This window comes from Thermobia domestica, chromosome 3 (assembly GCF_964235325.1).
Source record: "Thermobia domestica chromosome 3, izTheDome1.hap1.1, whole genome shotgun sequence".
Lineage (NCBI taxonomy): Eukaryota > Metazoa > Arthropoda > Insecta > Zygentoma > Lepismatidae > Thermobia > Thermobia domestica.
In genome coordinates, this window is record NC_137456.1 from 269634524 (window position 1) to 269658398 (window position 23875).

At 34.9% G+C, this 23875-nt stretch overlaps 1 protein-coding gene across 2 annotated transcripts in view; it reads right to left on the reverse strand.

Moving 5' to 3' along the window:
- The window catches only part of LOC145681652 (uncharacterized), a 152038-nt gene that overhangs the window by 13853 nt on the left and 114310 nt on the right, over positions 1-23875 (reverse strand). For both annotated transcript variants that reach the window (XM_081753271.1, XM_081753272.1), the window contains exon 5: positions 16112-16268. In XM_081753271.1, coding sequence (XP_081609397.1) covers positions 16112-16268 — 157 coding nt within the window. The remainder of the gene's footprint in view (positions 1-16111; positions 16269-23875) is intronic.

Sequence of the window (23875 nt, forward strand, 5' to 3'; positions counted from 1 at the left end):
TTCTCTGGACTATTCTTTCTGCATAATACTTTACTATTTTATCACGACTGAAATCAGAAAGTTTCAGCATTATTGCACTGGAATCGTAAAAGTGTGTAATTACTGAATTCACTACATCATGTTTTATCTGTTTTATAATATAATGTATAGTATTTCAAATTTTATATATATTTTTGTAATATTGAAATTTTGTATACAGGTTGTTGGTAAACAATCGATCTCCTTTGAGATCTAGTGAATCAGCGCATCAACCTCTAATTCGGCAGGGGCGTGCGGCAGAACGCATACGTTTGGTTATTTAATTTATTTAGTTTTCCATTTTTCTCTTTATCTTTTCACGTACAAATAAAATTCAAATATTAATCATTAAATTATGTTCAGCAAAACAGAGTTAAGAGAGAAACGAATAACAAAACAGATTACATAAAAGCTTGTATTGCATTTAGTTCATGAAACGATTATATAACATTGACATTAAGGAATCTCCAATATGGCAGATTATTCTAATTGTTAAAATGAGAACAAAATTTAAATTAGTTATTACCGGAAAGAACTACGGAAATTTAATGTCATGTAGTTTCTAGAATATTTGTCAACATTGACACAGTTTCGGGTATGTCAGAACTGCTGAGTATCGCGGACACAGGCGTTCAGGGATTGTGATCGCAGAACAACAATAATGAAACTGAGAAGATTCCTGAAGCAGAAAGAGAACACGCTTCTGACGTCATTGTGAGAATGCAGATTCCAGATTTGAGGAAGTCAACAAAACCAGAAAATGGGAGGTCTCAAGAGGAGTAGAAAGAGTTCGACGGAGGGAGAAGTAGAGACGGAGAGAACTTCGGGGAGCGAAGTCGAGAAGTAGTATTCTAAGATAAAGAACTTACACGTTTACAGTCACCGAAAACAATCGAATGATAAAACAAGTAGTTTATGTTGAATTCAGTTATAGTTTATTCTATCGTTGTTACCATAATGAAGTAAAAGATTACGCCTTAGTCAATGTTTAATTTCGTATTTTTAGAAGGTGAACGGGAAAAGACTATTCTGTGTTCAATTCCAGGTCGTCCCCAAAATTTAGACACTGAACCAGGTTATTTCACATGCTGGAGGCTTGGTCTGTGGAATTTTTGGCCAAGGTACGTTTCCGAAAATATGCCAAGTTATTGATAATTTAACCAACCCCAGAAGTTAACATGAAAAGTGATCCCGACCCGCCCACCCTCGCTGCTAATCTAGAGTGACGATTATAGTCGAAAAACCCACCCATTCTTCCCACGCTTAGGATAAATATTGGAGGAATATATTAAATGGAAGAAGACGTAATTCGAACACGCGCTCTGAAAGCGGTTAGGGGTGTACAAATTGGCATTGATAATTTATTTAATATAGGAACTCCAGGTAAAAGAATACAAGTTAAAACAATAAAACAGAATAACGAATTAGGGTATCCAAGTCTTACACAGACTTTTCAGTTAGGGCCAGTAGAGATTTTTTCTTCGAATTCGGTAGTTCAATGGTTTAGAGAAGATCTTGAGTCCATTGCACAATTTGATAATAGTTTAATAGATAAAGAAAAAGTAGAAGAGAATATAAGTATATCTAATACAAGTGAAGAAAATCCTGAATCTAGTATAGAAGGTAGAGTTAGAAACGAATACAAAATGGCGTCGAATGTTACATTTTACGCTGATGTAAATAAATTATCTAAATTTGACTTCAAAGCAGATAGTGATATAATAGGTTTATTTGATGAATTCGACGACGCGTGTCAAATGGCAGGAGTGAATAAAAATAAAAGAAAAGAGTTGTTACTCGAAGGTGCAGGAAGACGATGAATCAAATTATTTTTAAAACGGAGAAATGTAGAAGAAATAACTTAAAAAGAACTGCAGGAAAATATAATAGAAGAATTTACTAGAACAAATGTGACTATGGATATGGATATGAAGGAAAAGATTACGGAAAGATTGCATCAGGAAGACGAACCTATAATTAATCACGTATACGATATGTTAGTAATGTGTGAGAGGTTAGACTCAAGTATGCCGGATAAGAAGATAGGAATTATAATAAATGGATTAAACCATATTATATGGAAAAGGTAGGAACAGTGTCGTACTCTACAATCGATAAATTTGTGGAAGATTTACATAAAATTTTGAAGAATAAACGTAAGATAGATAAACGATAAAAAAGGGACAGGCAAGGTTACGATCAAAGATTTGCTTACAAAAATTAGAGAGCAGGTAGAAGAAGATGAAAGTGATTCGGAAGTAGACATCATAATGTTGAAGAAGGAAATTAGAAATAAGGATGACGTAAAGGTGAAGCAGGAACTCCAAAGTATAGCAGAGTTAGCTTACCTAAAGAAAAAATAGATAAGTTGTGACAAATATTATCATCGAAATTTCAAGGGAATGAAGAGCAAGAAGAGAAACAAGGAAATTCATCAAAAGAACAAAATGATGGAAATAATAGAGGAAATAGAAATTTTAGGAATAGAGGTCGAAACCTGTATAGAGGAAACAATAAAAGGAATTTGAGTACAAGTCAGGATAACTACAGCAGAAACAATTGAAATAATAATAGAGGAAACATTAGTTTTGCAAATAGAAGAGCAAATATAGGTGGTAACTGGCGTAGTAATAGAGGAACACGAAGACAGAATTTTTGCAGCATTAGTAAGGAAGAGAATACTATAGAAATAGGGGTCAATGGCAAGGATGTTGGCATAGCCAAGGTCCACAGAGTGTAAGTCAACAACCTCAGTATGTACAAGTGGTACCAAATCACGTGCATGGAACATTTTATCAAGTGGCTAGTCAAAATTTAAACTAAATAGTACTGTAAATCGTCGAAGCACTTTTACAGGTATGGTAAAAAGATACTTGAAAGTGTAGCCTCAATAAGACAAAGGAAGAGCATGTTATATCTACCAATAAAAGTGGAAGATAAGAAGTTACAGACTTTATTAGATAGCGGATCGCAAATATCGTTAATAAATGAACATTTGATACCACCTAGTACCAAAGTAATTTCTCAGCAGACAAAGATTAACGGGATCACGCAAAATGTATTAGTGATAAATAAATTGGCAGTCGTAAAGTTTAAGATTTCAAATCAGACATTCCACTTAGCGTTTAGTGTAATTTAAAATTTCCCATACAAACTGCTAATTGGTAAGGATTTTTTGAAATGTCAAAATTGTCAAATAAACTATGGAGAAAGTAAAATAGTTGTACAGAGATTTTGAAAACCTCAAAATAGGAAAACAATACGCCAGAATCAATTTCTGTGTCAGAAAATATAGCAATAGGTGTAAAATATAGTCTGAAACCTAAATGGATATTAGGTCACAAAGTAAGTTTACCTCATAGAAGTCGAACTTCAGTTGTAGTTAATTTACTGAATTCCTGGAATAATAAAGATTTTTTGTTAGAGCTGAATACAGTTAGAAAAACAACATAACATGTTTATACCGCGTGCATGGTTGTCAGAAGAAAATAATAAGATTGAGTTAGTGAATCACTCAAATAAGCCAATAATGTTAAGACAAATGTGATGATAGGAAATGCTGAGGAATGTAACAGTGAGAAGAAGTTAAGAGTAGAAGGGTTAACGGAGGAGGATATAGAAAAGGTTTTAGAGGCAAGAAACAGTTTTGACAAATCTAGAATAAAATTTGGGAAAAATACAAAACTAGAAATTACAGACCAGATAGAGAAGTTGTGCCATGATAATGCAGTTGTATTTGCATTTAAAGAGAATGAGTTAGGTTGAACATCATATAGAACTTGAAACAAAGGTCTCATTTAGAAGACAGCATTATCCAGTACCGATTACGTTAAAGGAAAAGGTTAAAGAAGAGATACATATTTTGTTAGAACAGAATATCATAGAGGAAAGTAGTAGGGCATACAATTCACCGATGTTGTTTATTAGGAAACCATCTGGAGTAGTGAGAGCAGTTCTTGATTGTAGATTTTTAAATTCGAAGGCTAAGTTTCACAGTGAGGCGCTACAGCAAATTTACCAAATTTTAATATGTATCCGAGGCCATGAATGTTATTCTATTTTAGATATAAAAGGGGCGTATAATCAGGTGGCTATCTCTAAAGAATCAAGAAAACACAGCATTCACTATACCAGGTGTAGGATCATATTCCTATAAGGTTTTACCAATGTGATATGTTCAAGCACCAACGGTATACACTAAAATAATGGCAATGACGCTTGTGAACGTAAGTAGTATCATATTACATGGATGATATATTTGTGAAAGTAAAATAGCAAGCAAGGGTGGTCCAGGTGTTGAAATCAATATTTCAGAGATTGAGACATTATGGTCTATAACTTGTCCATAGAAAAATGCCAATTCATGGAAGAAAATGTTTTGGTGTTAGGTCATTTAGTCAGCCACGCAGGTTACGACATCAGCTCGAAGAACATTCGAGCGATCAAGGCTTATAAACCACAACAATCCGTTAAGGAATTAAAGTAATTTTTAGGCTCAACAAATCATGTACGAAAATTTTGTAAAAAATATGCGAAAAAAGCATCAGTTTTTCAACGTTTGCTCAAGAACAGTCATAAGTTCGAATGGGACGAGAATCAAAAGGACGAATTTGAAAAATTAAAGGAAGTATTAATGAATGCCCCTTAGCGTTTAACATTCCACGGTTATGCCAGCTATCCTCAAGAAGATATTGATGATAAGAAATGATTGAAATGATAGAATGAAGAAATTGGGTAGAAAAAGAAGAACCTTGCGGAAAAACACGCACAATGTGTTTGTCCATCATAATGTTCACTCTGTGGGAGAAGGGTTTAAACGCGGGGTCCCACGCACTGAGCCACCGCTGCTCCTCAGAATGAAATAAGTTTTTTCCACAATTCAAAAGAAGATATATATATTTATCTATTTTCTTTAAAGCCAAGCATTACGTTAATATCTAAACCTCATTTTTACTCTCACCTCTTTTTTAAGTAAAATAGAGATGTACCAAATGACAAAACTTGATACCCAAACAAAATTTTGAAATGTGCAATCAATGGCCAAATATTTCACATAACTAGGAATCTAACCGGTTGCGAAGGTGATGCATCACAATTTTTATAAAGAAAGGAATGATGTTCCCAAGAGACTTTTATAGTATCTAGTATCCCACTATCTTGGAATCACACATCAGCATGGTATGCGGTGAGAATGTCGTCCAACTAAAAATGGTAGTACTAGGCTGAGGAAAGTATCCTCCTCTTATTGAGTTGATGAAAGTGTCTAATGAACAAAATGTTATTATCAAATTTATAATGTTGTTTCCAAGATCCACTGTTTCGAAATTCTGTTTCGTAGACAGTTTCTTCTAAAACACGAGTAACAATTACATAATCTGAATACGCTGTTCGAAGGTCTGCAAATGACGAAGGTTCAGGGAAAATGATAACTTCATCTTGCAATACTTGTAATGAGTGTATTGAAAGTAGCCTGTGTTCACCTTATCTACTGTGCCAGTAAAACACTCTGCTGAGAGCGTTTATGGGTTACCTACCATTACGGTATCCGAATCGTATCCTCTGTTATTGACATCAGTGTCCCTCATAATTGAAGGCTGTATATGGTTGAGATTTAGGTTACTAGTAACAGCGATGATATGAAGAGTGAAGATCAAGAAACGTAGTGAATGAATTTCCTTGCAATTTAGGCTACAAATAAGTAACATACTTATTTGATCATTATTTTAGTGTCACCAGCTCATACAATATATTCATTTTATTTTGAAGGCTGCTACTTCCCAACACATATGCGTCACTAAACGTTGTATGCTCTCACAACGGACATATCAGCAGCAAAGCAGACGATAGCAGTCGTGGGCCTTGGTCGTCGCCAGCAGCCAATAGCAGTCCTACTTGGTCACTCTCGTTGGTGGGACACACGTGAGCAACAGGGACAAAGAAGCTGTATGACGTAACCAGCTTAGGGAAGCGATACTTTGGTCAACGACCAACATTGTATATCTGCTGCTCAGTACAATTCATAGTAAATTTTGTATTTTTGTATATCAACTTATATTTGCAGGCTAACAGGTCATCCATATTTCTTGTGGTTAGAATTTTGTCCACGTTATTTGTAGAAAAGAATCATTATAAAAGATAAATATATCATTTCTTTTATGAGTACCATATGCGTTATTCTGATCCTGGAATTCCTACCTCATGTTCTCCATTGTGTTGAACATGTTACAATATATTGGTACAAAGAAAATGTTGTTTTATGTTCTTCTTCAGTTCAAATGATGTAATTCTATTGTATTCATAAGTTTAAAGTTGATGTCTGAATCTTTGCATACGTGTGATTAGTGATGAAATAAGATATTACTCCAGTGGTAAGATGTTTCGTCGTAAATAATGGTTCTAAATATTCGATCAATGACTACCTAATGTAATGCTTGCTCAATTTGGATTTCCATCCTATAGGGTAAACATAACAAATATTGTATTATTTCTGGCTTAATTTGCCTTAAAATTAAATGTTGATCAATTTATTTCAAATCGATACATAACCTTCGCTTATTATTATTCTTTGGAACAACTGAAGTAGGGTTATTGTGAATAGATTGGTTGTTGGTGATAATTCCCAACTGCTATAACCTTTTGATCACACCTTGTACAAAAGGCAAATGTTTGTATGCAATCGGGTATTGTTTTCGAACCAATGATTCATTAGTATTGATTTCCATTTCATAATGACAACCTTTACATGTACCGTTGTAATTCGTAAAAAGTTCTCGATATTAAAACAGTGAATCCAATAATTGCTCTCGTTATTTATGATTTAAACTGCTTACATGGCTGACAGTTGCTCTCAATGGTTCTGCTGACGCAACTCTATTAATAAAGGTATCCTCCTTACTACAACTAATGTTAGTAACGTGTGGGCGTTCTGTGCTAACATTTTGTTTGTCAGCTGATCCACTCAAAGTGTCACCGGTGTCATCGTGATCCTTTGATACAATAGGGATAATAGAGACTACTACTCTAATGTTAGTGTTTTCTAATCAAATATTATCTTTACTATGGTTAAATGCTTTATATTTGCTCTAATGCATTTAAAACCATTATAAATTTCTCATTAAGGATGTACCAACAAAAATTTTTAATGTTTATGCTAGTAAACCTATTTTAATAGGAGTAATATTCCTATCTCTATATTTTCTCTTAAACTTCCAGCCATAATCTACAATGAGGATGTGTCCAACTGATTGTAATTTACGGAATGAAATATCCTTTGTAATTTCTTTCCAGATATCATAGGAAGGAAGTGACGTTTCTGCTCAGGTATCATACACTGATTTGCCTCTATGCTGCTCAATGTGTGTTAATATAGGCAGAATATATTCGACTGTACGATCGAACAATAGTTTGTTCAAATTTGTCTTCTTATGTATCGCTTCCTGCATTCTGATCTAAATTCCAGTGAGATTCAAATGTAAAATTAGGAACAAGAAACACGTTTTTGGGGATTTTAGTATTTTCTATCTCGACTTATGTTCCCCCTTGAAATCCGTGTCCACTCAGTTTTCCGGTCTCTGACTTGACTGATCACAAGTTCGATATCGGTTTGTTCTCTCATTATTTTCTTTATTTCGTCGACCACTATTATTTCCTAGTTGTGGCCCTCATCTGCGATTGTTATTGCTACGGCAACTATTATCTTTTATAATGCGAAGTTCTACTGGTCAATCTTCTTCCTTATTCGGGCGTGTATTTTTGCTATCGTCTATCCCTGGAATTCCTTGGTTCCGTTTTTAACATTATTATTATTTCGTCTATTATTCCTATGCTGATCATTGTGAGACACGTTTGTCGTCTTTCTATGCTGCATAGAAAAGAACAATTATTCGTACAATTATTACTGTTGTAGGTATTATAATCTCGTCTTATGCCATCATTCTCCGTTAACCTAAACGATTTGATTCTAGCAATATTTGACAGAAATTGTTGAAGTTAAGTGCTTGGACAAAGCATTAATTACTCCCCGATATTTGGGCAATAAAGTATCAAAAATGTATGTATTAATTTTAGCTGGTGAACTTTCCAGATTCAAATCCTTTAGTAACTGGTACAGCTGTGTTGCAAACCTGCGAACATTATATTGGGTCTTTGGGTCGAAACGTCTTCTTCTACACAAATGAAGCTTCTCTACATGTCTTCTAGCTACAATAGTATCTAAATCAAACGTATCTATTAATGCCTTTTCAAACTGACAAAATTTCAAAATTTAGTCGGGTAGTTTGCGTCCCATTCTTTAACCACTTGTGCAACGAGACAAGGTATGATATGAACTAAGTCATCATGATATATACCCACTATGGCTTTTTCTTTCAGATCCTCATTATACAAACGCTCAGTGATATTACCAGGGAATCATATATATATATATATATATATATATATATATATATATATATATATATATATATATATATATTGACAAGTACTGTAGGTCATTTAGTTGAATAATACGCTTTGGTTTAGGAGTTCTGCTTGAATAAAGTCGTTCTACACTATTGTGGCATCCATCAGTTCTTAACCATTTGCTTTGATAATCTAAGAAGTGGTACCGTGTATCGAACTGGTTCTCTCTACGCGTTGATAAAGAGGCATTAATCTGTAATCGTTGAATTGTATATTCAATATGTTCTTTGCGTGCTAACAATTCTCGGTTCATTCTCTCTAAATTCTGCATTTCCTTTACAACGTCTCGATCATGTTCGGATTTCATTATAACAGCGAATTGTTCTTCAAAATGCTCAATTATTAATTCAACCGTCGGCTTATGATGCTCTCTAAATCTTTCTGTGGTGTGTTTGATACCATTTGAACGTTCATTGTTAAGTTTTAATATATGTCTCTGCGCCTGCACTTCCTCAGATATGTTACTTGTCTTGTCCGCGAGTTCCTTCAAATACATATTTAATTAATGTATGAAACATTCCTGCCTGTTCATACGAAAATTAAGTTTCAAATTTTTTTATCTGTACGCCCTTGTTGTTTATCTATTTCATCGACATGTTCTTTTATCCCTTGAATTTCCTGATTAACAATGACGCTCTTACGCTGTTGCATTTCATTGGCTTGCTTACCATCCAAATGCACAGCTTGAACAAATTCACGTAATTTCTCAATATTTTCTTATATTCCTCATTTCCTAATGAACACGTTTAGTTCAATTAAGTAACTCAGCACGAACTTTTGTTATAGTATTGTTAGTTGTCATAATGTCAGTACTAAAGTTATTTCCTTTATATTTCAACTCTGTGGGTTTTGTTTACATTCCTTTGCTAATTTGCCTATTGATTGCTCAAATTTAGTGGACTGCTCATATAACAGTTCTTTAACTTGATTGAACATAAAAGGCTCCATATTAATGTAAACTATATAAAAGTTACACGAAATGCAATATGTAAATAATTCAATTCACCAAACACTTCGTAAACAAACTTCCGAAACAAGGAACACTAATAATGGCAATATTACAGCTGTTGACCATTACAAATTCTTCCTACTTTTTTTTGGGAAAACAATTTACCGTCAAACAATTCAATTTTAAATATTTTAAATGTAACTACAGTTTTTAACAAAAGTTAATTATGGACTTAACGCCATGCATTAAATATACAATATTTTCTCATGCTCTTGTACCAGTTCATTTAATCCACACCTGGAGGTGTTGTTTGTATGCCAAATGTTTTTATGTTTATGTGTGTGCTGCAGTCAGATGATCGGTATTTATTCGCATGTACGTGATGTTGGAAGTTAACAGAAAAAGAAAAATGTTCGAATATAAATACAAAAATGTTATATTTTATCTTCCTATAGAAACTTATACTCATTATATTCCTATAGCGGTTAAGTTTACATTATTTCATTTTTAGCATACTTACAATATTCTCTTTCCGTTATTACAAGTTTTAGTTTTTAACTTTCTAACTCTTTTGGTCACCTCTCTCAATGAAAATCAGCTGTCAGTAATGAGCGAGTCAAATCAAATCTAAACTTATTATATGCACGAATATTCTAACGCAATAGCAAAAGAAATATCCAAAGATTGCTTTGGTTTTGTTACGGTCCGCCATTTGATGTGAGAATGGTTGGTTGTGGCTCATTCTTATTGACGTCAAAAGTTAATTTAATATATTTTGCTCTGTTTTTCTCACTGTTTATCTTTCTCTCTCTATCTCTTTCTCTATCTCTTTCCCTATTCTTATCTTTTCCCAGCCAGCCAGAAAAACTCTCACACCACGTCACAAAAGCCTACACCTAAGCTGGGATTGGTGGATTAAACAAGCGCCGTAAATTAGTGTAAAATGAATGTTTAGCAAAAACATCATAAGTCACGTATTGAAAAATTTAATGCCCTGACCGAGAAAATTCGTATATGCAATTAACCCTTACCTGGTCCGGTGAAAAAGTTCCTTTAAAACTCTAGTGGGGTCTGAGAAACACCAATGAATGAATATGATATGTTATCAATTGAAATAATTGAATTTACTTGTCAAATAAGATACATATTATTACATGTGAATGTGTAATACATGACCTATGTGTACATACATAAATTATGTGTTATTATATAATTTAAATTGTGAATTTGAAATATGCCATGCTATTTTGCACAGTCTGGGCAAATACATAAACAGTGTTCCTAACAAAGCAACTTATGACACCTCACACAAGAACATTTTGACTTTCTGTCTTTTTTCTCGAGGGCACAACTGACAACGAACCTTTCTGACACGTGGCTTTGGACTCCCCACTCCTTCGTCTCCACCTCTATTTTTTGCAACTGGCTCTGGTTTCACTAGCATCCATATTCTCTTTGATAAATGCCATGTCTGATGAAGCCAAAAAATTCCTTCATGGCATCTTCCGTGCTCTTGAATTAGGCTTGTAGTATCACACAATATGTGTTTACACCAGCAATATCCAACACTGCGAAGAAAATAGACATAGGCCATCTCCCTGTGTGTCTCAAAGTAGTGCACTTACACACAGCTGGTCAAGGATATTCACTCCACCCTTTATCTCATTGTAGTTGGTTATCATTTCAAGTTTTCCAGAGTCTGTTATATTCTGGTCGTGGTGCATGCTAGACTATAAACTTTCCTAGACTATAACTGCTTTGTTCTTCTTCGGAACATATGAACAAGGCGTGAGGTCTGCAATATGTCCAAAGAGAGTAGGTCCAACTGTCTAGCCCGGCTAGCTTTCAATTATTCTGGTATTCCACGTTTGTTGGCTTTGACTGTTCCTACGATGGTGAGCTTCTCCGTTTTCAATTTCTCAGCGAGTTCAATGGAGAAGAACCAATTGTCAACGAACACATTTGGATTTGTCCCTTTGATGGGATCAATTGAGGGGTTGATTGTAACAATGGTCTAACCCACATTTTTAAAAATGTTGAAACATCAAAATAAACTTAAACACATGTGTTTTTGTACAATATATATATGTTCAATGTATGCACATACAACCACTTGTGATTGCTTTCGGTATATTGTACAAAAAGCGCGTGTGTTTAACTTGAACTTTATTTTTCTCCATTTAAAAATAATGTGGGTTAGAAGACTGTTGCGATCACCGCCTCAATTAGTCGCAGAACTGTTTGCGTTGGCACTGACACATTTCCGCGAACTTCACTTTCTGAACCAATATAAATGAAAGCATTATTCATATAGAAGTTCCTTGAATGTGCAAGATACAAAACTTTTATTCCATTAAGTTTTTAGGGCATGTACATTTTAAAAGAGCATCGTCCCAGAAATGGTACAAGCACTTCGTCAGCAGTCACAAAGCCTCCAACAACAAAATACTGAATACAGTTATGGATGAATCCATCCCAAATTTCAGGAATAGGAGCAGGTTTATCCTTTTCTCTTCGCTCTCCTCGTGTCTGGGTACAGTCAAACCGCAAGGCTACAAGAATCAAGAAGAATTTCTTGACAGTCATATGGGCATGGAAGTTTTCTCTACCGGTACCATCTGAAGCAAAAAGGCTTGAAACATCTTCGTTTTCTGATTTCAATCCACCTGCCAGGTATAACAGTCTTATCTCCGCTTTGATTTTAATCACATCGGCATCGCCCACAATTGAAAGCAGAGGTTGTTTATACTTTCTTCTCATTTGACGGATTTTGTCATTTGAGTGATTTACTTTAATTTGTAGCATGCTGTCAGTGAAGTATAATTGCCAAGTACCTAAAAGGTCATTGTCACGGACATCCCTTGCAGCTCCACAAACACCTGGCAATCTGATAACAATGTTATGTGAACGTATACATCCTAATGCAGGGGGATTTTTGCTCCACTTGAAACATTTATTCTTTCCATAGAAATAGTTTGCATAACAAGTGGGCACAAAATCCTCTACTTCTCTGAGATGAGTTTCATCTGAGGGTCACCAAGCTCCACTACACCACCTGAGATTTCCGAGGTAGAAGACAAGACATTTTCACTACTATCGCTGACAGTTCAGTCATCCAGTAGACGCTGTATATGTTCATCTGTCACAAGCTTCCTCCTAGCCATGGCACCTTAACTTCTACAAATGGTACAGAAGTTTAGTGCAAAAAATGGGAGAAAGTTTCCTAGAAAATGTTCACATTAATGGAAAAAACACTAACGTCAACGCTCTGGTGGTTTCTCACACACCCCAGAAAGCTCCCAACTGACACACTGTTTGTAATGAATTCAGAGTAATGTTGCGCATCGAGTCATCTAGAGGCAACTAGAGAATACCAAAACCGCCAGCGCCATCTGTTGCCTAGATATAGAGGTACATACAGAAAAAATGTCCTGGGTTCAGTCACATCCCACTAGACCAGCTAAGGATTAAATATTACACACAAAAAATACAAATTGAAACATACATGCAATTACAAACAATGATACTAATTACATACCACAAAAAGTTAATACCGTTTTCATATATTTAACGGGTTTACCGTGCACATTTCTTTTGTGTCGTATTGTGATCTTTCTATAACACTTTTTGCGCAGCATTTCTTGAGTTAATTACATAATCCGCTGCCACTCACATTGAAGAAATACCTGGGATGAATAGAGTTTCCGAATTCGTGTTTGCGAATCAGGATTTAAGACGACGGTAGTCCTTCCAAGGGTAGATTCCAAACAGTTTTTTTTTCAGTTATACACAACAAACCGCAACTACCAAACTATTCGTTTAAACCAACGTACAATCCAAACCATCATCATATGAAGTTAATGTTCACTGAATTCACATGACTTCTGCTGATGTTGTGGAACTATGTAGTGTGCGTCTGCACACACCTTGTTTGTTGAGACCAGAAGCGCGAATGAATATTTCCTTTCATGAGATCTCTTTATGTTGAAAGATGTGCCTCTAAGAATATTTTTTCGATTTCGTATACGTTCGGAAGCAGTGATGCAGTAGTGAGGAATAAGTGAGTGCTCTATTTCCTCTCTTTTGCCCCATATAAGTGCTCTGCGCAACTCGAAGTCAAACACACACACATAGACAAATACATGTATATGTTTGCGAGACAGGCAATTTCAAAAATTTTCCTTTTTAGACGAGGGATGGTTTATAAATTCGAAGTTGGCACAAACTGAATATCATCTTTTAGTTAAAGCTTTTGATGATACTGAAAAAGCGCTGATAACCTCGCAAGAAGAACATGTGGCAACAGAGTAGCACAATAGGGTGATTCTAATCGCATTTTGTGATTGAAGGAGCATGGTGTGTCAACACATTGTCCCTTCCAGGCAAAGTGTGAATCCAGTGCACTAAGAATTCCTTCTCAAGAATGTGCCAGCACGTAACATAAAGGGGCCTACAGTTGAAGAACTATATCATATTGAATGAGATTAATACAGGCCAGGCACCTCAATGTTATGCGATTAAGAGAGTATAATCATGTATCTGCATCCAGCATACAGACTGGGCATTACCGTGAGAAATGTGACTACTTCTACTTTTAAAGGCCTCATTACGTGGTCATCATTTCATAATGGGCAAAAAAGTGATCACCACAACAAGAGGTTTCTTCATTTTGTTCGAAATTTTAAAGACATCTACAAAGTTTTAGTAGCATATGAACAGTTACTTAGCTGTGAAGCATGCTTATTTATTTATTTATTTATTTATTTTTTAAAAAAGTGTAGGTTATTTGGTATAGGTGTATTTCAGTCATTTCCATAAATTCATTTTTTTTCTTTGGGTGTCTTGAAAGATTCGACATTATCGTTAGTTCCGAATCACCTGTTATTCACAAATATGTCTTCACCCTACACAGAGTACACATTTATATAAAAATGGTAATGACACTGCCTTTCATACCAATTTTATTCTACAGTCAATCATAGAAAATTAAATACTCTTAAAACTCAAAATGTTACATTTTTCTATTAACGTTTGAAAAACGCAAGCAGACGTCTTTCTGTTATTTAGACAACAACCAAATTACTCACGGAATTTAAATCGATTATTCATTTAGGTTGATCAGGTTTCCATAAAAGTCAATAAAACAGGAACATAATCTGATGTATCATTCAATCGACATTTAACTTGGAAGCAGTACGAAATTTTTATAGTAAGCGGAGTAGAGAAAGGGTGATTGCTAGAATATCGCGGGTAATTACAATGAACAGAAAGTATAGGAATAATAACATATAGACAAACTGCATCTACTACCTTGACATTTTGCGTATTGCTACTAGATTCTATCTGATATTGACCAACAGTAGCAAGATTGTCAAATTGTCATCTCCTCCTTATATCACATTTGTAACTATGTGATAGTTTTATAATTACAAGTACATGAATTGACGTAGTTGTTAACACAATAAAAATGACTGCAACCTTATATTTTGTTGACATCTCTAAACTTTCTGAGCAATATAATAATATCATCCCAGGTATAAATATTGCTGGAGCATTATTAACTATCTAGTATTGTTGTATTCAATTACATTTATGATTGTTCCAAGCACTGACTCTTCCATGTATGTTTTTGTGGAACACTCTTTCCCGGAACTCTGAGAGAGCCTCCCGGAGGATACCAAAATAAAACGGCTGTAATTTAATAATAAATAGTGTACAAGTAATATGCAATAATAATAATACAGTGTACAAGTAATATGTGCCCCTACGAATACTAAGCGTACCCCACAGAGTATTTTTTTCTGAATCAAACACTGGTTCGTAGTCTACTGTCCTTCGACTATGTGATTTCTTTACAATTTCGGAGCAAGATTTTCGTCTGCTCGTCGTACTAATCTATCCTGCTGAGAGCATTCAGTGTTGATACATAAAGTCTAAAGTTAATACTTGTTTGCATAAGGGACATACCACAAAACGCTACTCTGTTTTCGACCAGGCTTCAGTATGAGTTTCACTATTGAGTGAATATATGTTTTTGAAAGAACGATAAACACACTAAGCTATCGTTAAAGTTTCAAATGTGAAAACTTACTACTCAGAAGTGCATTTTAATACTTACTGTACGGCTATAAGTTAAATGACGAAACCTATTGAAATCTAGTGATTCATTTTATCATCATTTGTATTATTCAAACTTCATCTTATATTAACGATGTCATTTACAAATGCGAAGGGGATAACCAAGAGATTATATTTAGTACTAGCTTTTCTTCTGTTGAGAAAAATCTGCGGAAAAAGTATTTGCAAATTTACGCATTAGAAGCAAGTCAAACAAGGGTGACGACACTTGTAGTAGTCAGTTGGTTGGTTAAAACCTAATATATCTTTGCATCCTAAAGCTTTGTTAACTGTAAACGTACAGTCACATGCAACAACTAACGACGTACGTCAAAATGAATATGAAATTCTAACGTAATCATATAAGTCCGTATGATAGTCATATTAGCAGCAGAAATTTATGTTTGAAGTAGGGTGCTCATAATACTGTCATTGCCATGGAGGAGTTTGGCATAAATAATATTTTGTTTAGCACACCATTTGTCAAAATACTTCATATAGCAATAAATAAAGGAAAAAATAATAAAATATGAATAAACGAAAATATATATTATGAAAGTGTCTTACCTAAGATAACCAATGCAATACCAACAAGTCCAAATATAACACCAATATACTTTCTTGGGGTTTCAAAAACTTCAATGAACACAAAGAGACTTATGTTTAGTAAAGTTAATTCTGCGAAAAGTACAGCAAACCATGGCGTAAAGCACCTCGTACTTTCCTGTAATGAAATTTAAAACAATTCAACAGAATTCCATAGTTTCCGAAATAAGTGTTCAAAGAAAACAATAGAAAAAGAGAAAATGTACATCCTTATTTTGCAGTAATGAGTAGGTTAACCAAACATACATACCAATTCTACATTCATTCATTATTTATTTATTACGTAACACATCGCAACAATTTCGATAATTATCATTTGAGAAACTTGCTCTAATTACTGTTCTCTTACTCTCTAGATCAGGGCCCATTGCACAGTGCTAACTAGAATAGTACCTTAACATTCTGGTTTCTTTACGTTGTTCCATTACTTAAATTTGAAGAGGAGATCGTGGAACTACCTTTAGAATCTAAAACTTTTTCGAAGCTAAAAATATAAATAGTACTACATCATTGTGGTATATTACTTTAAATATTCAGAAATGTACATCTTTCAATTCCGTTCGTTTGTCAGGATTCGAGTTTTGATTCAAAGCTGGTCACCCCGTCCCTTTTACACGACGCGAAATTCCACAATAAGGAAAGGACTTTTTGTCTTCTTTGATATCACGAATCATCTTCCAAAGTTTGTGCACATATTTCAGGTTAACTCTTTCTCTGCATTTGAGAAGAACGAGAAAGAAGTGATTACGTTGGAGACAAATAAAAATATCAAACTTGAAACAATTGAAGCTAGCAAGTTTGTAATCTTTGATTTTATTCTTAGACCTACTCTAATTCCCATTATACGAACGTCTCATTCTTTTTTCACAGAACTTGTTTATTACACTGAAAATGAAAATGAAATGACATTTTTGAGTTTTACGTCCCGCGGATATGCTGGCTAGGCTAAAGGAAACTGCGATGATGAGTAATGAATTAAATGGTGGTATGAAGAAAGTGGGAGGAAACGGGAGAACCACCAGAAAATCCATGCATATGGTGTTTGTCCACCACAAAGTTCACTTGGCGAAGGATGGGATCGAACCCGGCTTATTACACTGAGTATATATTAACATTGAATTTGAAGCATGTTAAGAAGTTCTGATTAGTCTGGATTGAAATTAGTGTTTTCTAGGTGGAAATACAATTTATTTACCTCTTATCGACCCCGATCATTTACTTGAAGTTGCACAATTCTTTTCAGTTTGTGCTAATCTGTTCATGTAAAACTACTTCAAATACTTAGACTTATCTAAAGAGGTCATTGGTTGAGATGCTTATCATTTAAGTCTTTAACGTGGGGCACGGTTTATAGATGTTTCTCAGGGCGACGTTCCTAAGTCGTTCCTAAGTTAGGCGGAAGTTTTAAGTTGGGCCCCGCAGCCTAAAGAAGCAGATATATAACAAACTTGTTATGTATTATATAAATTGTATCTAGACGTGCAAAAACATTGATAAGGTTCCTCAGTTTTCTAAGTTAAAGCGTGGGTAGAAAAGGATTTAAGGATTTTCTCTATCTATTAGTTTAATATATCAGCTTACATGAAGGAGTTGAGGCGTGATGGTGTTATCGAAACTGTCAATCAGGAGAGAAAGGTTGGTGTTCCGCCTAGTTAATTTCGCATCAAATTATATTGTTTAGGTAATTGCTACTGTAATTCTAGTGTATTATAATTAGTAGTAAGAGTCATCTGAAACCTCATCATTGCACTAATTAAATTATTAATATAAATTATAGTGAATTAAAATAAAATATACTCATGATTTCATACTTTAATATATATTTCAAATCTTATGTAACATAAGTATGTAAAACATACTTTTGTATTTGTTTTCTCTCATTCAATATCTAGTGAAATAATACGTTATGTAAGCTACGAACTTTAAAATAATTGATGTGTGTCGTTCATTAATATGTTTCAATTAGCAAAAAACAATAATCGTAAAATATACTAATGTTCATAGATTAAGTCCTAGTCAAACACCTGTTCAGTTGCCAAGAGGCTTCAAAAACTGCCCATGGCTGATGAAAATGTTACATATAAGTCTTTTGATCTCTATAAGTAAAGTGTTGGTTACGACGTGTGGAATTCTGACATTCAAGGGAAGGACTACAACTTCTAATGAAGTTTCAAATTAAGGAATATGTTTAAAAGTACAGCATCAACACAGTTCCCAAATTAAGGACATAATCATAATATACTTCTTGTTGAATTTAATTTTCTATCATTTTTGAGACCACCCGCATTTTACAAACTATTTACAACTCGATCCATAACACCCTGAACAGTCTTCCAGCGAGTATATTCGAAATACCAAATTGCAAAAAAAAAAAAAAAAAAAAAAAAGTTACAGAATTAAGATCCCTTCATGAAAGGCTAGCCTAAGTAGTAAATCATGTCTCAAGAGACAAACATGAGTTGCGTTTCGCGTCATTTCCTTCAACTCAGAAGCAGGTCTAATAGACCTGACACAATTAGAAAAAAATTCTCAAAACGTTCTTCAAGTGCAGACTGAGGTTTTGTTGTTTGTTCGCATCCTAGGAACAATAAATTATGACAAACGTTACTTTGTAATTCTTTAGAATGTAAAAAGATGTTGATGGATATTTGTTAGATTTCAAGTATTTAAAAGTGTAGTATACTTAGCAAACGTAATTTCTTTTATTAGTAGTAACTTAATGTACCAGATTTACATACAGTACTGTAAAGTAGTCTTGTCATAACCAACCTTGTAATAGGTTCTCTGTTCGTGGTTCGTGGTCCTACAAATAAGTATTTTCCTGATACCTGAACTTGCGTGGATAGGACGATGAAGGACCTTTCGACGAAGGGTTAAAAATTGTTCCCAAATCGCTCTCGGTCTCAATAATGAGATGAGCATTAGACGCCGAGAGGCTCGGGTGTCTCGTCTCGAAAACCTCACGGACGATCAGACGGTCATCCAGACCACAACGCACACAAACATCTATCACACAAACAACGAAAACATACTGAATTAAATAACACAGCACTTATTTATTAGAATACTAATATAAAAAGATAACAAAGAGGAATGAAGACAACAGTTAACACAATATGTAAAATAATTTTCTTTACTAAAATCACACTTTGCACTTTTAATACAATGTAGCCATTTCTATAACTTTTATATAGAAGATTATAATTCAGATTTCACTCTAAATGTTTCTCTCACATCACTGACGCACTTGGGGGAAGAGCACTGGGGGAAAAGTTGCCTGGATAATCCCACGTAGAAACCCAGTTTCTGCGCGAAATAATCCTGAGGAATTAAGATGAACCTTCAGTAAAATATCACAGTTTCCAAAGTGGAATTCTGATGTTGCAAGGCGCGTTTAAAACTTTTTGGCGCACAAGGTTTATGAACCTGGGACTTATTGATTGGAGCTAGCCGAAGGAAACGTCCTTCACCGGCTAATAGCTTGTGCCCCTTAACACAAAGTCATACTTAATTCCCGACGCAACATGCCTGGTGCCAGCACACAATTCCGGAGTCGAACTCCCTGAGCGCCAAAACTCAAGGTACGAGCTGCCGTTTTCGATTGAAACGTGTTGGCAGTTTATTTCAAAAAACATTTCAAAAACCACTCAGTTAACTCACCTGTATGCACATACAAACAGAATACGGAAAATAATTTATATTAATTTTAGTCCATGGTCACAATGCACAAGACATTGCGATAACTCGGGCGTGTGAAAGTACAGATAAGGAACTTCAAAAGCAACGTGACTGGCGTCACTCTGGTCACTTGAAAATCTGGTCAGCTAGTATCTCTATAAATGATTAATAAAGCACTTAATTCAGTTCCAAATAACTGCAGGATATATACTGTGCATAATAATAAGTCAGGGAGAAACACTGAAATGGTTCATCACTAACTGAAATGTTCTAACCAAAAAGCAATGGTTTAAATATATATATATATGAAAAATTAATGAAAGATTTCTTTGTCCAGTTGCGTGGGAGAGAAAGAAATTACATGCGTCGCAGAATAAAGTATAAATCGAAAAAATGATCACTGTCTTTACGAAATATATAGAGCTTCCACAAAAAATACTTCTATAACCTGGTAGTGGTTATAGTGAAATACGAAACTACCAAGTCGCAGACCGAAATCCAACTCCATTCGTGTCAATTCATTTTGTTGATCAAATTATTTATTTATTTGTCATTCTACATATATATTACGGATGATTTTTTTTAAAAAAATACCTAAACTTTTCTTCTTGAGATTCCTTTCTATGAAGTTAAAATCTCGTCCTCTGCGAGTAGCAATTAATCTTACAATATATTCGCCATAATACAAACAATATAACATACAAGTTTCATTCAAATCATAGTGGTAGAATCTTAATAAAAATCGTTAAGTAATAGTTCTTGACTACGCATATAGCGAATAAGGCATTCTTTCAACATACATTCCGCTACTGTTATGTTTGCTTCTTAAACGCTAGTTGTCACACCTACGGAGTAGTTCTTTGTGAATCTGAAGAGCAAATCTAGAGTTATTGGAATACTTTGAAATTATCTCACGGCTGCTGGCACCAGTGTCCTTGAATCCTCTGGAAATGCAGATACTCGGATTTGCATACAGCAATAGAACTTTCTGTCAAACAGCTAAATCTAGTATCAATTATTGGGAAGATATTGATCTACTTGTACTTTTGGTCTCATTAAAAAGTGATGAAATATAAAGTAACGAAGAAAGTTATATAGCTTTTTTTGGAGGTATGTGTTTAATTTGCCCGCTCACCGCAAGTTGAATGCGAATAGAGATAACGCGAATGTCCGTTGTTGGTGCGGGTATATCCAACATACTACCTGTTTGTGGAAGTTCACTTACACCGTGAACGTGCGTAAGGACAGAGTGAACATGAGACCCCATAGACCGTCATAAGGGCGTGTATGCTATTCGAGTTGTAATTGGAGTCAAATATCGCTGCAGCGGGGCGGAACAAATATTAGGACTTTGGTGAGTGTTTCGTGACTACGAGAACTATGTTTAACAAGTTTTGAGGACGGTGACGAAACACTCGAAGACCCATCACGGGCTGGAATACCAACGCATGTACAAAGTTATCTTCAGGCAGCAATTGAAGCGAACAGTGGCCAGATATGTGAGGAACTGCGACTAGAATTCAGTCTGAGTGGAGAAATCTCTCGGCACAACCGTCATCAACATGTTATGCACTACAAGTTTAGTCTATGGGTCTCACATGATTTTACTCGTATCCGGAAATCAACGCGAGCAGACACCTGTGTTTCTTTGCTGTCTCCTCCGAGGAAGAAACGATTACTCGAAACGGTGTTGACAAGTGATGAGAAGTGGGTTCTATGCGAAAACTCAACAATCTGGAACCAGCACTTCTGAATCGCAAAGGGGTCCTCCTGTTACAGAACAACGATTAGTCCCACGTGGCTAGGATGACGCCGGACACCATTCTACTTGTTAGATGGGAAACACTATTAAAACCGCCATACTTCCCGGACATTGCACCGTCCGCCTATCACTTGTTCCATTCCTTGGACAATAACCTTAGAGAACGCAAGTTCAAATCAAAGAAAGAGGTGCAAAATGCACTTGATACCTATTTCGCTTCACGACCTACCAAGTTCTATCCAAGCGATGGAATGCATGGCCTTCCATAACGTTAGCAGAAGGTCGCCAATGATGAAGGGGACTATTTTTGATCTTCCAAATAAGTCTCAGGTGACATTTCGATGTTCGAAGATAGTAGGTCAAAAACGACACAAGCTTCTTTGTTACTTTTATATGTCATCACTTCCTAATGAGAGCAAAAACAAGCAGATCAATATATTCCATAATAATTGAACTGGATTTGGCTGTTTGAGAGAGAGTTCTATTGCTGTACGCAAATCTGGGTATGTGCATCTCCAGAGGCTTGAAGAACACTGGTGCTAGCAGCCGTGAGATGATTAGAAAGTATACCAATAAATGTAGATTTGCTCTTCAGACTCACAAAGAACTTCTCTGTATATGTGACAATTAACATTGAAAAAGTAATCATAACAGTTGGGGAATATGGTTGACAGAATGCCTTATTCGCTAAATGCGTAGTCAAGGACTAGTACTTAACGAAGTTTTATTTGTTATTCCGATTCAATCACTATGATTTGAATGAAACATGGATGTGATTTTTTTTTTAAAAATCCTCCCTAACTTCCCTCATGTATATAGTATACTGGTAAGGGTCTGAAACCGTAGTCGTTAGTTATTACAATGAACTACAATGTGAGTTATGGCTTGTAAAGTGAGAAACTGTTATTACCTTTAGAATCAAATATTTGATGGTCATTTTCCAATATGGCAGCCAAATCCGTTGCCGGATATTTCTTGACTTTTACTATGTTGTTATACACACACTCCCAAAGGTTTGTCGAAAATATCATTTTGTTATGACTTTTTTCTATGTTAATGTATATGAAAACAAATGTTCAGAAGGTATTTAATGGTGATTTTTGAAAGAAACCCTTCCGTTACTTCTCGCCTGTCTAGTAAACTGGTAAATGTAGTAGGTGGATTCTAAGCGTAGCTCCCTGTTATTGGAACGAAATGAAAATAACATCAATACTGGAAATACTACCTGAGTAATAGCTATCAAAGTTAGAAACAGTTACGTATTACCTTTTAAAACCACACTTTAGCGACCATTTTCCAATATTGCTTTCAAACTCGTCATCAGATATTTCCGGACTTTTAGTATCTGGTTATATACAAGTTCTCTAAGGTATGTGCAAAATTTCAGTTTGTTATGATCTTTTCTGGGCTAATATATACGAAATCTATTGGGAAGAAGAGGCATTTTGGGGGATTTCTAAAAGGAAATCCCTCCGTTACTTAACGGATATGAAATAAACTGGTAAGTGTAATACGTGTTGTGTAAGAATAGTCCTTTGTTATTTGAGTGAAACAAAAATAACGTCAATAGTTCAAATACAAAGTGAGTTATTTGTATTAAACTGAGAATCAGTAATTTCCTTGTAAAAAGAATATTTTGTTGGACATTTTCCAATATGGCTGCCAAATTCTTCACCAGATTTTTCATAACTTTTTGTATGATGTTATATAAGTTTTCTAAACTATGTGCAAAATTTGTGCTTGTTATGATTTCCTTTCTGTATTAATGTAGAAGAAAACTAATAGGTAGAAAGGAATTTTTGGGGATTTTAAAAAAGAAATCCCTCCTTTACTTCCTACATGTGGAGTAAATTGTTAAATGTGTAATACGTTGTCTATAAGAGTAGCCCTTTGTTATTCGAATGAAGTGAAAATTCCATCAATAATGCAAACAGAACGTGCTTTATAGCTATTAAAAGAAACGTCAGTCATTACGATGAAAAAACATAATTTGTGGGCCATTTTCCAATATGTCGTCCAAATCCGTCACCGGATATTTCCGGACTTTTAGTATGCTTTTGTATATGCACCTTCCCAAAGGTATGTATACTATTTCAGCTTGTTATGATTTTTCCCGGGATAATGTATATATTGACTAGACTTAATGTATAATAAATAGCCACAGTCGTTTTTGAGGAATGTTACGTCGTCAATCCACCTATTGGTGTGAACTTGCTCCCAACCAATGTGATATCTGAGAATAAGTCTATAAATATCTGCAGTGAATTTTTATTATTTATTACCCG